Source organism: Carcharodon carcharias, chromosome 5 (genome assembly GCF_017639515.1).
Source record: "Carcharodon carcharias isolate sCarCar2 chromosome 5, sCarCar2.pri, whole genome shotgun sequence".
Lineage (NCBI taxonomy): Eukaryota > Metazoa > Chordata > Chondrichthyes > Lamniformes > Lamnidae > Carcharodon > Carcharodon carcharias.
Window position 1 is genome coordinate 113,986,658 of NC_054471.1, and position 16,707 is coordinate 114,003,364.

The 16,707-nt window shown below is 41.2% G+C and overlaps 1 protein-coding gene and 1 pseudogene across 5 annotated transcripts in view; one reads left to right on the forward strand and one right to left on the reverse strand.

Moving 5' to 3' along the window:
- enpp4 (ectonucleotide pyrophosphatase/phosphodiesterase 4) overlaps nt 1-9,108 on the forward strand; it is a 35,414-nt gene extending 26,306 nt beyond the window's left edge. For 4 of the 5 annotated variants that reach the window (XM_041187717.1, XM_041187719.1, XM_041187718.1 and 1 more), the window contains one exon: nt 3,187-9,108. In XM_041187717.1, the coding sequence (XP_041043651.1) occupies nt 3,187-3,551 (365 nt within the window). In that variant the 3' untranslated portion in view covers nt 3,552-9,108. The remainder of the gene's footprint in view (nt 1-3,186) is intronic. The other variant, XM_041187715.1, reaches the window with a different exon arrangement.
- A 3,902-nt stretch (nt 9,109-13,010) lies between these two features.
- Nucleotides 13,011-16,351, reverse strand: LOC121277624 (annotated as a pseudogene).
- Nucleotides 16,352-16,707: the final 356 nt, after the last annotated feature.

Below are 16,707 nucleotides of genomic sequence, written 5' to 3' on the forward strand. Positions count from 1 at the left end.
GCCCCTCAACCCATTTAAGTCAAATAAACGTTTGTTACTTCACATGAACAAATAAAGAACAAAATGTCCATCCCTAACACAAGCTTCAAAATAATTAACATAAAAAATGTAACTCGTGACATGCCCCTGTTGTGCTCAAGGTGCCTTCAACTTATATCTACAGGTGCTGTGTCTTGTTTCCTCTCCTCCCCCCCCCCTTCCCCCCCACCGTGCCCCCAACTCACTGACAGTGGTGTTGGAGGCAGTCTGCTGTCCTGGTGGCCCTGGTAGTCATCCTGTGACTGCCGGAGCCTGAGCAGGCTCTGCCTGGGAGGGTGCATCCAGCCCCATGGCTGGGCACTCCTCAGTTGTCGCGGCATCATTAGACACAGTGGCCACTAGCAGAGGGGTAGAGAAACTGGTGCCCTCGTCCAGAGCGCCCTGAGAAATGCCCATAGAGATGACAGGCAGCTCGTCTGCCAGCATGAGGTGCGTTTGCATCTCCCTGCTCACCATTGATAGACGGGGACCTAGCAGGGAGACTAGGTGCCTATCCATCTATCATTACCTGTGTGAGATCTTGCTGGTCCGAGTGCAACCCCAGGAACCCGAGTCTGCTTCTGAATCTGCCTCTCCATGAGAGTTGATGCTCTCTCAATGGATGAGGCTGTGCGCTCAGTGTTAAGGGTGAACGCAGAACTCGTGCTTCGCTTGGACTCCTCTATGACAGAAACCATGGCACGCAGACCCTCATGGATCTCCGTTAGTTCTCCCCGTGCATCCCGCTGGATATCCAGCATCTGCTGCCTGATGGACAACTCCAGAGGCTTGTCATCTGCCTTGGACACAGCATGGTCCTGGCCTCCAGCTGTGCCTCTATTGTCAGCTCCCTGGCACCTCTCTGCCTCTGCCAGCTCCTCATGCGGCTGTGATGTGCCTTCAATGTGCCTTACCCACAGAGCCAAATAAATAATACCCAATGACATGTGAGTATCTGTGCTGGTTTCTGGTTCAGAGAGACAGTGTGATGCTGGTGCAGGTGTGATGTCTTCCTCTGAGCTCAATGGGGGGCCCTCAGTGTCGCCGGTGGCTCCTGCAGATGGTGCATCTGCGAGAGAAAAGATCAGTACGTTCAATCATCAAAGTCACTAAGCATGCTAGGTGGGCTGAGGAGACAGCGGAGACCTATTGCATGGTGCCATCTGCATTGGAGCTTCAATGGGCTCTCTGGTACGACAGTTTAGTTTCTGATGAGAGGAGCATGTCATGTTTCCAGTACCCACTGCAAACGCATCTGTTACCTGCATCTGAGACCTTCACCTTACTGCGATGGGAGGAGCGAGCTGGCCGGTGACATTCCAGCTCCAGTGTATCGCTCTCATGCTTCGCGAGGATGCACAGATTTGGCTCTCCTCCACCCATTCTGCAGTGCTCTGCAGCGTTATGACTGCTGTTCTCCTGACATGGAAGAACAGCCTCATTATTGCTCTGTCTCCCTGAAGGTCCTCTCCTGGTTCCCTTCTGCCCACCCACCGGACATTAGATGGGCCATACTACTGTGGCACATCTCACCCTGCAATGCACGAGGCCAGTTATGCTGACATCCCAGTCTTGGGAGGGCAGGCTGAAATGCCAGTTGGCATATACACTCTTAGACCACTGAACATTTCAAGCAACGGGCACCCGACTCATGTTCTCTGCACAGGTCCATGCCATTTCTGTACTCACCCTTGCTGACTGCAGCAGATCATTGAAGCTTTTGCAGCACTGAAGCCACGTACAGCGCACCACATTGTGCCATCTGACCTGGGCAGCGATTTCTCTTCGGGCATTGTTGGTCAAGTGGGGCGACCTTCTCTTGCCGTCCCTGAGCTTTAGGATATGCTGCCTGGCACTGACCTCCTCAACCAGCACTCCAGGCACTCATCTGAGAAACGGAGCAGAATGCCCACCCAACTTGCCATCCTGTCTTCCATGACCACCAGGTGCAGAGGCCGTGACTGCATACCAGGACATTTGTTGGATTGCTTCCGAACAGCTCCCTCAGCCTCCCCGCACATCTCCTGGCAGCCTTCAGGGAGCTGCCTCTTCTGTTTTTGGAACACCTCGCTGTGACCCCATTGGACCTGGCGTCTGATGCGTTCCCACCCCCACACATGGAAAGCACATCCAGCGGTTGTGTTTTACACTGGGTGGGCCTTAATTGGCCATTGAGCGTAAGATTGCATTCACAGTGCAAACCTGGCCGGGAGCAGGTTTTACATCTGCTTCCAGCCATGCGCCGCCTTCAGGTGCACCCGGAGGTTAGGATTCAGGCCCATGTTCTTGGGGTTATGTGTTGAAATTAACTTAATTACACTTGAAATGATTCAGTGAGACTGTCATATCACTCCAGCATTTACGGAGAGTCGAGGGAACCTGATATTGAAGGAAAACCCAACAAGGTCAGGAAGAAGTTCTCACCAAATCTAATGGCAAAATCTCATCATTTTTTTCTTCAATTTCCTATCCAGTAGCTGACCAAATTGGCAGCTTGGTTGATGGCAGCAACAACCAGTAACAAGAGAGTGAATCCCAGGACCCTTGGGAACGTTCCCTAGCAATTGTGAGGAGAGGGAGTGAGAGATTGGAGCTTGGCAGGTGGATGGGATGAGGCCATTGTGGAAATGAGAGATCAGAACTGGAGTCGGTATTGGTGGGAGGGAGGGAGCAAGGGATTAGCATTTGGCGGGGAGGTGAGTAATCAGTGATTACAGCAGGGGGAAGAGGCTGCAAGTGGCAAAGCGATGGCCTAAACTAGGGGCCATGCAAATAAAATAGTCACTAATAGTGCCGAGAAGGAATCCGGAAAATTTTCCCTTACCTACAGTTGAGAATGTGGAACTCTCACTCCCACATGGCATGTTTGAGGCCAGTAGCATGAATGTATTTAAGGGGAAACTAAACAAGTACACCAAGGAGAAAAGAACAGAAGGATTTATCGATGGGGTGAGATGGAGTAAGGATGAGGGCTTATGTGAAACATAAACCTGGCATAGACTTGTAGGGCTGAATGTGTTGTAAGTTCTAGGTAATGACTGCTTCCATTGGGCAATGATCCCACCAATGATATCATTTCAAAATCTTGTTCTTAGGTGTCATAATTGTTGGTTTAAGCACTGATAATCATATTGTATAAATTTTTTTGTTTTTTGCCTTTTTCTTCAGTAGGCGACCATGGTTATGATAACACTTTACCAAGCATGCATCCTCTTCTGGTAGCTCATGGACCAGCATTTCGAAAGGCTTACAAAACCAACACAATCAACAGTATTGATATCTACCCACTGATGTGCCACATCTTGGGACTGAAAGAGGAGCCTAACAATGGAACTTTCACGAATGTGAGATGTTTGCTGGTAAATGAAGTCTGTGTGAGTCTACCAGATGTGGTTGGAATTGTGATTGGCTCCTTGATGGTATTGGTAACATTGTCCTGCCTTGTAATACTAATGAAAAAGCGAATGTCACCTCAGCATACATTTGCTCGACTCCAGTTGCAGGATGATGATGATGATCCTTTAATCGGATAGTTTTAAGGCTACCAGTGTGAAAAGTCAGCAGTGAAATATATTTTATAATTTTAAGGTGGCAGAAGGCAAAAAATGATTTCTTTTTAAAGATGTTAGCAATGGAATTATTTTTCTTTCCATTTTCCAAGTACCTTTCAATACTGCAGACTTCTCTAACTTGCAAATTCTAGTGGTGAAATCACCCAAACGTAATAGCTGTCTTCAAAAGTCACACAATTAATGAGATTCAGAATTCTGTTCTTAATCATACTAATTCCTGCCACATTTGAAAACATTCAATTTTTTAATATACCCTGTCTGTATTGTCAGTCTTGAATTGAAGTCAATAAATTTCTCGTGCAGTTTGGTTTGCAAATGACTGTGTATATACAGCTCAAACTCTTTAAATTGGCATAAGAAAATTTCTAGTAGATTAGAAGTGATATGTTAGAAAGCAGTTCAAATGAAACGGAAACAAAACCAGGAATTCCCTGATTACCGACACCTCGTGTCACTGCATAGTTGTCATGAACTGAGATGGAGCTGATTACAGTATTCAGCAGATCTACTGTGAATATTTAACACCTTGTTGAGAATTAAATTGTTGCCGATGTTTGGGGTGACACGAGATCAAGGTTCCGAGTTCTGCATTTCTTTCTGAACTTACATAAATTTGAGAAACTGTAGATACTGAAATCACAAAAATCAAACCTAATCAGAGTGCACTGATGATGCAGGTGTATTTATATTTAGATTAGGTAATTTGTCCATGCTACAAAAGAGGTTAATGCAATCAGGTTTCATGACAAAGTTAATTTGTCCAGCCATAGTGCTGAAGTGTTTGTGAGAAAATCTAGATTGGATCTGATCGTACTGTAGCCTTGGCAGTGGCAATATGAGAGTCCCAGGTCCTGATTTTTAAAAAATGGCAGCCACATAAAATGTAGTGAGAATGTATGTAACAGATATTTTTAGGAGAAAGTATGGAGCCAAAATAAAGGAAACATAATATAAATAGATGAGTAAGAGAATAGGGAAAGGGGGACAGTCTATGGAAGTAAAGTGTTAAGATTAATTACAATGCTTTAGATAATTTGCAGAATAATACTATAGTAAGCCTTGATATTTGAGGTACTTTTAATGCTTGTAATGCCATGACTTTCTCCAGTGTGACACTGTATTAGAGGTCTATTGTTTTTAAGTTAGCTCTGATTTGCTGGCAGTCAAAGGGTTAATAGATTGACATCTACGGTGTCTGCATTTTCACAAAATTATTGAATTGTTTATCTGGCAATACACAAGTAAAGATAGGACTAAAATATGGTTTAAGCAGATTTGCTTTGGAGACGAGACTTTCTAGGATTTATATGGGGAGGGGCAAATGGAGTGTGTATATATAGGACTTTTCAAAAAATTCTGAAAGTAATAAATGTTTATTTTGGCAAGTTGCATTTAAACAAATTTTTATTCAAATTAGCTTTTTTAAAGATGGCCCATTTTATAAAAGAGCATTGAGCAAATTTACCACTTCTATTGCAAACACTATGATATTAAGGATTAATACTTCTAATGCTTGCAATATAACACAATAGCAGTTGTGATGGATTTTTAACCATCCATCATAAACCCAGTGTCCCATTTAAAGTTTGTACTTTAAATGGTCAAGAATATCAAGTCCTTGAAGTTATGACCAAACTATCTCATGACAGTTTGAGTAGATGTTGATCATACCTATAAATCTGTTCTCCAGTACTTACAGAACTGGAGTAGTGAACATGTCAAATGCTAGCAGGCAAGCTTGTGCTTTAATGATGTGTCTGGCTGGCACAAGGATGTACCTTTATTTAGGTCAAAACAAGAGATGACATGAAACATTTATTGAGTATTTCTTGGTGCACTGGCAATTGCAGATGGAATCTTGTGGAGGTGACGGGGGTCTCGACCACTGGCTGAAGAGCCAGGTGAAGCCCGTCAACTATCTTTGGGAAGGCCTGCAGCATCTCATTCTACTCGGGGCCTTGACAGGCCAGCGTCAGGTCTCCCCTCAGGATCAAGGACCCTAGGTGCAGATGTCCTGCCTGCCGAGAGCTGCCAGCGAATTACAGGCCAGCAGCTTTAGTGAACAAGCACCACCAGCGGGAGTAATGGCTGCTGCTGGTATGACACCCACCTGAGGCCTATGATCGGTACTGGATCCCAAGCCTGAGGTGGGGGTGTGGGGGGGATCACTGGGGAGGAGGTACAGGGGTGGGGTGGGGGTCAATAGCAAAAGCACGGGAGTGGCTCTCAAGTGGAACTCCCTCTTCATTCCTGATGCCAGGTTCCTCGATCTAGCATTGTGCCTTTTAATAAGGGGATTCCACTGGAAGCCCGTAAACACCCCCACATGGCAAGACCCTGTCTTCTGCAAAGTTAATATCAGCAGCGGGGGGGATGAGGCCCTTTAAATGGGCATTAATTGCTCACTTAAGGGCCTCAGTTCGGGCCTGAACTGAGGTGGAAGCATGAAAGTGGTGGGGTCCCCGCCTGCCACCTTCCCAACTGATTAAATGCCCCCCGCCACCAAACCCACCATGGGGGAGGGCACCAGATTCCATGCCCATGTGATAAATGTTGTAAATGCCTTATTTCTGAATTCACCGTTGAATGGGAAATGTCTCAAAACATTTTAACTCCATTTGCATCTTTATCAACTAAGCAGTTTTTAAAAAAGAGCCTATGTGAACAACATTAGATTGAAAACCTGAAAGACTTTTGACACCGAACTGAGGGTGGCAACAAGATGCAAACAATATGTATTGCATATAGATTATTTCTATATATTTATAAGCTGTTAAAGGCAGTACAAATTCTAGTTGTTAGAATACCTTTTGCTGCTTGGTTTATATTTGTCTTCAATATTTTGATTATTTAATAGTTTCTCTTTACAGATTTTTCTAATACAAAGTGTGAACTTTCTTCACCTATTTTATGCTAGCTAATAAAATGTGAGAATTCTTGTCAAGTCTCACACAAAAAGTATATGTTTGAAAGGTAACCAAACAATACAATCAGGAAATAATTGACCTCAACCTGCCAATAAAATTATACTAAATATCTGCCTGTCAGTCTGTTATATCACTTGTATACTCCTAAATCAGCACTCCCATTGTATATTTGATTGACAGCTCTGAGATGGAGTTTCTACAGTTATTTGTGCTCAACATAGTTAGAGGTTCAACCATACTAGATGTGTGACTCCAGGTAAATAGTTTGCTTCCTGTAATTTTAGTCTTCCTTATTACTTGAATAGTTATAAAGTCCATGCAGTAGTAGTAGTAGTATATTTGTCCTATTCTGTAGAGATAAGCTACCTAGGAGCACTGATGATCCAACCCCAAAGGTCCATTGATGAATTTTGGTACCCCATCCTTTAGCAGCTTTTCCCATTTTAACATGTTTCTGGCCCAGGGATTAATTTTCAGGTGCCAATGAGGTATCAAGCTCAGTCTTGAGTCTTTTAGTTTTTGATTGAAGCCCATTTATAGCCAAAGCCCATTATTTTCCTTCCACTTAGACAATATTAATGAGAAGTTACATTAAATGTTAGCAAAATGAAATGAAAATAAACATAGAAAGGAAATAAAGAATGAAGAAAATAGATGGAAACAAAGGGAGTACAGTGAGCGATAGTAGTAAAATTATTTAAAATTGGGTGTTTAGCACAGGAATATGTTACAATTTAATTCAAAGGGAGTAGGGGAGTTCTGGTAGACTCTTGGCGAATATTTACTCCTCAACCAACATCTGGTCATTAAAATAAAAAGCAAAATACTGCAGATGCTGGAAATCTAAAACTAAAACAGAAAATGCTGGAAAAACTTAGCAGCTCTGGCAGCATCTTTGGCAAGAGAAACAGTAAACATTTTAAGTCCAATATGATGACTTTGGAACTTGAATAATCATGTCATTGATGTTTGTGAGCACTTGTTATGCACAAAAAGGCTGCTACGGCTCCTGTATCAGAACAGTGACTACACTTCAAAGTATATAATTGGCTACAAAGCATTTTGGGGCTTTGTGAGGTTGTGAATGCAATTAAATGTATAAAATGGCACTTTAGCTTTTCGTACAAAATGAGAAATATATCCACCCTATTACCTTTCAAAAACTACATAAAAAAAATATAAATTTGAAGTGCAGCATGTTTGTCCCTAGAAGTGAATCCTCATCCAAACTTCATAATTTGTTGTTCCAATCTTTCTCTTCACTGTTGTACCAATGTACTAATCCAATATGATCATGTTCCACTTGTGGTTAGGTAATGAGGTTTGTCATTGTACAACATAAACATAATCTCTGTTACTTGCATTATGCGGCAATCACATTATAGTTGGAGATGTTTGGTTCAACCTGTGTAAATTAGCACTGAACTTAAGGAGTTACTGTTGTTTCTGTACTTGTCAAAATGATAGGGAAAGAACAAGCAACTCCCAAACTGCTGTTGTAAATATGAGCTTTAAGTTGTGTGCAATTCTTTAGATGTACTTGCTTTGGGACTGGGGTTCTTTGTTTTCTTAAGTCAAAACACAACTTTCCACATTCATCATCATCATCATCCTCAACAGAGTGGATGCTAAACAACTGTGGTAAAGATATTGATATATAAATTAGCGTACAGGCAGTCCTCAGACTTGGGACACAATTGTTTCCTGAAAACCATGTCTTAAGTCGAAACGTTGTAACTCGGAACTGATTTTCCCATAAGAACAATGTTATAAATGGATGATTGGTTCCTGAGCCAAGGCCTGATCCCTTATTTTCAGCAAAATAACCCAGAATATGGAACTTGATGAATTATTGATGAGTAATATAGCTATATTCATGTATTTATGTTGTAAATATGGCAAAGAAAAGTTACATTTTAAGAAAAAGTTTGGAAACACAAAAATTGACCAAGTAAAAATGGTGTTGGAACAGCAACTGAGCATCTTGAGTCAGAGATGGGTGGTGCAGAATGTCAATGCGCACATATGAACATTTGAACATGTTTGCTGGCATGGCGTGGGAAAGTCAAAACAGGGTGTCAATTTACAAACGGTGTAAATGCCGTTCGTCGTAACTACAACGTTGTAAAGTTGAGGACTGTCTATGTATTTCTTAAACTAGTGTTTATCTTTTGGTCATCATTTCTAAAACTGAAGATACCTGTATCTAATTTCTTTCAATTTAATATTTTAGTAATACACTGAACCTTAAGGTGACATTCAATCTTAATGGGCTACTCCAACAGCTGTATGGTGATTTTAGAATTGAAGTGTTGTGTCATTTATGTATTCATTTTGAAACATTTGAGAATAAATAGTATTTCTGCATCCTTTTTAAAATAAGATTAAAATTGATGTACTATGTTCCAAAATTACAGAATGATAAATATTAGTGTTTATAGACCAAAAACCTGCTTCAGTCCTCAGAAGGTGAGAAATAAAGATATTTTGGCACATAATGACTGTGAAGTAGCGTTCTCAGAAATTGGCACTGTCCTGCTCATTTATTTGGATTCTGAAATATGAATAAATATTTTTTCATTTATAAATAATTTACTAATTTTTGTTGTTGACTTTTTTGCATTACATGGATATATCATTGAATTAATGTGACCATTTCAAATCACCTAAGATTAGGAAAAGCAGCGCCTTTTCACTGCTGTTAAAAATTAAAGGGCCATTTTACTGCTGGTTCCATGTCTATTCCCCTACAGATAAAAGCTATGGTTTTAAGTTTTTTGATTCGTTAATGGGAATGCACTTCGCTGGCTGGGCTGGTATTTATTGCCCATCGCTAGTTGCCCTTGAGAAGGTGGTGGTGAGCTGCCTTCTTGAACCGCTGCAGTCCATGTGCTGTAGGTACACACACACTGATGTTAGGAAGGCAGTTCCAGGATTTTGACCCAGCGACAATGAAGGAACAGTAATATATTTCCAAGTCAGGATTGTGAGTGCTTTGGAGAGGAACTTTCAGGTGGTGCTGTTCCCATCTGTCTGCTGCCCTTGTAAAGTATTATTTTCCAAGAAACTAACACAGGTTATTTACACTTAATTCTTGTAAGGACAATGCTTGTCATAGTCATTATGGATCTGAAGGAGGCCATTTGGCCCTTCAAGTACATGCCAGCTCTCTGTAGGGTAATCCAGTCTGTCGCATCCCTTGCTGTATCCTTGCTACTACTTTGCACATGTTCACATCACCTGGAAGTTCCCCTCCAAGTCACTCACCATTCAGACTTGGAAACATATCACCATTCCTTCACTGTTGCTGGGTCAAAATCCTGGAACTCTCTTCCTAACATCACTGTGTGTACAGCTACAGCACATGGACTGCAGTGGTTCAAGAAGGCAGCTCACCACCACTTTCTCAAGGGCAACTAGGGATGGGCAATAAATGCTGGCCCAGCCAGCAAAGCCCACATCCCGTGGATGAATTTTTAAAAAAGTTAACAAAATTCATAAGCCAACAAACATCCACATCCTCCATGTTATCATTTTGGTGTTCTCACATCATAAGATGTGTCTGTTGTAAATAGAGCTACATGCAAAAAAAAACTATATTGTTACTGCATTGAAATATAAGCCTTGGTCAGATTTGTGGCATTTTAATCACACTTAATTTGCTTTTCCTTTATATTCAAAGACAAAGCTGTTCGGAGGGATTTCAATCTAAAAGGCTTGAAAACACAAGAATGCATTGAATGAAGTAAAAGCTATTTCTTTTGCAAATTGGATGTTTTGGTGCACTGTATAGAAATTGTCCTTATGTCTAATTGCAGTCAAAGAATCTACTTAATTTTATCTACCAGTTTGATGAATAACCACAAGTAAAACATAGTGGGGAGAAATTGAATCCTGTCACAACTATTTTCCTCTTGTAGCACAGAGGAAAAAAAGCATAAACTTACTTATGCTGTCTCCTGTGCCCCAAGGTCATAGGAAATGCATCAGACAACATACTTTGTATGCACATATTTTGTATACCCAGTGTCTCTGACAATGCCTAAAAGAAGCTTTAGGCACCTTCCTCATACTGAGCTCTAATACCTGTTTCAGGATCTTCCCCTGAAATTTGTCAGAACTAAGTGGAGAATGAGCCCAGCATGCTCTGCTCAGAGTTTTTGGGTTGTTCAGTAACTTATCCATCAGTCCTTAAAGGACTGCTGGAAACGGTCATCAAAAAGGTGGAAATGGGACATCACACTGACCACTTCCTCCTCACTTCCCCTCCAAACTTAAAGATGGGCACTGCAGGAGTGGCAGCTGCTCTAAATTGGTCCTTTTTTAAACCAGTGAAGTGCCTCTGGCCATCCGACTGAGATCTTCAATTCTCTGTAAATATACTGATGATGCCTCATGCCCAACTTTGCTGCTCATTCAGGCTAATGGCTTCTGACATATACTCCCAATGTGCTGCATGTTGTGCATCCAAATGGAATTACAAGCATTTTAGAACCACAGAAAAGTTACAGTGCAGAAAGAGGCCATTCAACCCATCATGTCCGAGCCAGCCTAAAAGAGAAAAAGGACAATAGCTGCTCATTTTACTCCCACTTTCCAGCACCTGGTCTGTAGCCTTGCAGTTTACAGCACTTCAGGTGAAGGTCCAGGTACCTTTTAAATGAGTTGAGCATTACCACCAACTTAGGCAGTAAATTCCAGTCGCCCATCACCCTCTGGGTGAAAAAGTTTTTCGTGTCCCCTCTAATCCTTCTACCAATTACCTTAAATTTATGTCCCCTGGTAAATGACCCCTCAGCTAGGGGAAACAATTATTTTCTTTCTACCCTATCTAGGCCCCTCTTAATTTTGTACACCTCAATTAGATCATCCCTTAGCCTCCTCTGTTCTAAGGGAAACAACCCTAGCCTATCTAATCTCTCCTCAGCTGCAATTTTCAAGCCCTTGTAAATTCTTATAAGGATTCTTGTAAATTTCCTGTGCACTCTCTCCAGAGCAATTTTGTCCTTCCTATAATGTGGTGACCAGAACTGTACACAAAATTCCAGCTGTGGCTTAACCAGCATTTTATACAGTTCCATCATTACATGGGAGGTGATGGGCATGGTGGTATTATCGATGGACTAGTAATCCAGAGACCCAGGCTGGTACTCTGGGGACCTGGGTTCAAATCACACCACGGCAGAAGATGGAATTTGAATTCATTAAAAATCTGGAATTAAAAGTCCAATGATTGTTGTAAAAACCCATCTGGTTCATTAAAGGGAAGGTATGAAAAAGGCAACTAGGGATGGGCAATTATGTTGGCCCAGGCAGCGAAGCCTACATCCCACAAATGAATTTTTTTTAAAAATCCCTGCTTTTGTATTCAATACTACACCCAATAAAGGAAAGCATTCTATATGTTTTCTTGACCACCTTGTCCACTTGCCACCTTCCTGGACCTGTGGACATGCAGTCCAAGGTGTCTTACTTCCTCCCTCAACCCCACTCAATAACTTCCCGTTAATTGAATATTCTCTTGCTTTGTTTGCCCTCCCCAAATGTATTGCTTCACACTTTTCCGGATTGAATTCCATTTGCCACTTTACTGCCCAGTCAACCAAACCATTGACATAATTCTGATGTCGGCAGCTATCCTCTTCACGATCAACTACATGACCAATTTTTGTGTCATCTGCAAATTCCCAATCATACCTCCCACATTTATGTCCAAATCATTAATATATACAACAAAGAGCAAGGGCCCTAACACTGAACTCTGTGGAACACCACTGGAAACAATTTTCCATTCGCAAATTTTGAATCAGGAAATCTGTTTCTATGATATACTCCTTGCCTAAGTTTATCAACATTAAATTTTACGTCATTCCATAGCTCTCCCTCTGCATCACTTGCCAAGATTTCTTAATATGTTACATTTCTTGAAGTACCTTCTTGCACATGGCTTATGATTAATGGAAACTGCAAGGGACCATTATTAATCACTGCCCTTTAAATATAGCTGTGTACTTTTCACTTGTTTTTTCTTGTCAAATCAAATTTAAATCCAAATCTGCTAAATTTATCAATAAATGCACATAACTTTTTAAAAAAATCTAATGCCTATCTTTATTAAATGCCTGAAACCTACATTCTACTTATATCTATGAAATAATATTTCACTAATCTGGTTTTATCCTCAAACCATTGCAGTAGTGTTAAGACACAACCTTTGCTGACTACTTGTTATGCCACTTAAGTTTTAACAACCTCCCAAATAGAAATTCGATATTTGATGACAAGTTGCCCACAAAGTTGTTCCAATTAAAAGAAAACATATTTAAGTTGAAATGGCATTTCAAAGGCTTCAAAAAATAGAAGTAAAAGGTTGTGCCACATTACATATTTCTATGTCTCTACAGTAAGCAAACAAAATTCACAAAATGACCATCTTGTAGCGTTTTTACAACTTTCATGAACTGACCTGACAAAGATTGAAAACAAATTACAACAGTCTGAACAAGTTCTTTAATTTTTCTTTTCAATGCTCTTAATATTTTACAATTGGTTTTCTTGAAGATTTATCTTAATTTTTTATTACAGCACAACAGCATTACAGTTTTAAAGCAGTGTAAAAAATGCTCACAATTTGTCTTTGTACTTTTATTTTGTAGTTGTTACATGAAGGGTAGTTGGGGTGTACAGTGTGCATCCTCCCCTGTCCTACCCCACATCCCAGCTGTTCCATCAAGGTAGCTTCTCAATTGAGCAAACTTGAAAATGCAATCGGAGAGTTATTTAAGTCATAGTTCAGGTTTCAATTTGAACACAGACTCAATTTAGATCAATTGCTCTTAAAGGAATTGCAGAAAAGCCCAGAAAGCTGGACGTTTCATGGTGCTTATTTTTAATTGAGTGGAGAAAATATACACCATAAACAGTAACCATACCAAATGAACAAATAGCAACTTTTTGTTAAATTAGAAATTCCCAAAAGAGAAACTTCAAAAGTTACAATAAACCCACTTGTGGTAGTCAGCTTCACTTATTTGCAAATTCTGTTTTGAGTATTGTAACAACAGAGAATTGTAACAACATTACCCCATGCAAGAAATTCAGTGTTAGACACTATTACAGATTGTAGAATTTCTTGAATACTAGTGAATGTCTTATGACATTGTACGGATAAAGCTTTTACCTGTGGCATATTACAATCACTAATAATTACAGAAATCACAACTTGCATTTATATAGCAACTTTAACAAGGCAAAATGCCCAAAGTGCTTCACAACAAAAATCTATTCTGGTTCTAAAAAGGAAAGATTGGGAGGGTGATCAAGATGCATTTTCAGGAAGGTAGGTGGAAAAGTTAAGGGAAAATATTCCAAAATGTGGGACCTGGATGGTTGAAGACAGTTAACAATGGTGAAGGCCAGGGTGCAAGGGATGGAAAAGTAGGGTGGAAGAGGTGAGAGAAGCAGGTAGAGATAAAGTCATAAAGTGACAAATTCTATAATTTTAAATTGGAAGTCTTGCTGGGCTGTACATGAGCCAATTTCGCTCAGCAAAAACAAAAAATGATGGATCAATGGTGAATGGGACTTGGTTTAGGATAGAACACAGACTGCAGAGTTGGACGAGATCAAGTTTGTAGAACATAGAGGGTGAGAAATTGGCCTGAGGATTGGACCAGTAGAGACAGGTCTGAAGTCGACAAAAGCATGGATGAAAGTTTTGGCAGTTGCTGGGCTGAGACAGGTAGTTCCAGAGGTAGAAGTAGCCAGTCTTTGTAATTGAGGGACTACGGGATCTGAAGTACAGCTCATGGTTGAATAGGGCACTAAAGTTGAAAACAGTCTAGTTCAACCTGAGACAATGGCTGGGGAGTGGGATGGAATTGGTGGTAGAGATATGCATTTTAAAATAATGTTTGCAATGTTTAACCAGAGGAAACTACAATTCATCTGACACTGGATACTGGTATGGCAGTCTGTCAAAGAGGTAGAGCTGAATATTGTCAGCATACATATAGATTCCGACCTATGACTTTGCACGATCTCGCCAAGCAGAAGCATGAAGATGAGAAAGAGGAGAATACCAAGCAAAGGGGATTCTGACAACAGGAAGAGAAGCCATTCTTGGAGATATTCTGCTTCCAATTGGATAGCTAAGAGTGGAACCAGTAAGGGTAATCATGCTAAGCAATGGAAAGGGGGTGAAGCAACAGAAGCAACTGTTACTAAGATTGCGATAGTTCATTCAAAGAAGTTCATGAGCTCTTTATACATTGTTAGAAGTGAACATAGAGGGGTTTATGGAAATGTTTTATCAGGCAGAAAAGGTGGTAGGATCATCTTTTCTCTTCAGAATGATCTTTGAATAGTGGGAAGTTTTCCTAAGGAGAGTAAGACTTAACAACCCTGGACGCAATCCAGCAAGATCTGGTGATAAGTGGCTAAACCTCTTCTGTGGCAGATATACTTGTCTGCCTCATGGACTTTTTTTTTTAATGGTCGGAAAATTAAATGTTTTATTTATACATCAGATATAGAATGCACAAAGTATATCCTTTTGTCTTCATTTCCCAGTGTGTTTTGGAGGAGCAATCACGTCACTCATTTCAAGTTTCTGTTACAAGAATTTACTTCTTTGATTTCACACTTTCAAAAACAGCAGCATCTCTCATGGCTTCAAATGCCTTCATGGCATCATATTTCTTATAGAAGTCAGCATATGCTCTCTTCCTGGAATCACCTACTACAAACTTGAAGGTACCAGCTACAGCAAAAGCTAAAGTAAAAGCCACAGCCAGGTAAAACTATAGACATTTGGCCAACAGGCCTCTCATCACAGGCTTGCTAATCACAGCGGAAGACATGGTTTATTCTCTATTCACACAACCTTAACCTGCCAGAGAAACCAGGCCTTTGGTGTACTCCATACAACCAGTAGTCCTAATACCATATACCTATGTTCCCATATCCCTTTATTCTTCCTTTCCTTCAATCGCCTTTCAAACTTATTCTTAAATGGCGACTTGATTTCTGCTTCAATCACCAACACAAGTAGTTCATGCCACAGCCCGACAACGCTATGTAAAAGAATTCTTCTGGTCACTATCCTAAACCTTAAATTATTGCCCATTATTCAACACCCTAGAATCACTGAAAATAGTCCGACTTTATCCTGTCTCATCCATTCTTAATTTTAAACTTTTTTAAAAATCGAATCATCAAATCATCTCGTCAGTTCAAACAAAATTAGCCCCAATTATTTAATTCTCATATGTCATCATCCCAGGTGACCTTCTACTTAATCTGCTCTGTACTACTTGAACATCCGTCCTTTCGTACGAAGTCCATAAACTGCATGCAATATTCTAACCAGGTCTTACTAAGGTTTTCTACTGATTCGCCATTACAAATGGCCCTTTTTTATATTTTAAGCCCATTCCATTAAAATTCAGTAGGCTGGATTTCGTTCCAATGACGCAGGCTCACCTGCACCTACCCTCAACCCCACTCCCACTGGAGAATCAGCGGGAACCCTGTGTGGCTTCTGAGGGGGAAAGGTGTCCTCCAGGCATTTAACTGGCCTGTGTTGGGGCTCCCACATGGTAGAAGTCTCTGGAGGGTGGAAATCACATGTCTAAGAGATGTTGGCTAATTAGAGGCCGACAGCTTTCCACTGTCAGCAGCACCATCAGGTATGGTGACAGCTGCCAATAATGCTCCAAGGTCTTCACCAGATATCAATACTGGATCCTTGGAGGCAGGTGAATAGGGTGGGATGGGAATGGCGGGGAGGGGCTCGCCAATAAGGGGGCCGGAGAAAAGGGTGGGGAGCATGGCTTTCAGTGGTTCACCCTCCCACCACTTCCCCCGCTCCCCCCCCCCACCCCCAACTTCTTGATGCTGGGTCCTTCCGTCGAGCACAAGACATGTGGGTAAGGGACCCCCTAAGCGGCCACACACAAACTCAGAAAGGGTTTGCTGGGTGGCTTTCAGGAGGCATGGGAAAGCCATGTGAGTTCAGCAGAATCCATGATCTACCTTTAAATTCTGCTGAGCTCAGGGGTAATTGGCATTAAGTGGCTCATTAATGAGCTCCTGGTGCCAGCAGGCAGGTGTTCCACAACATGCCCTTCCTGCACACAACTTTACTGGGGATAGTTTTCTGACATCGGGAATCCAATGTGAATACCCCC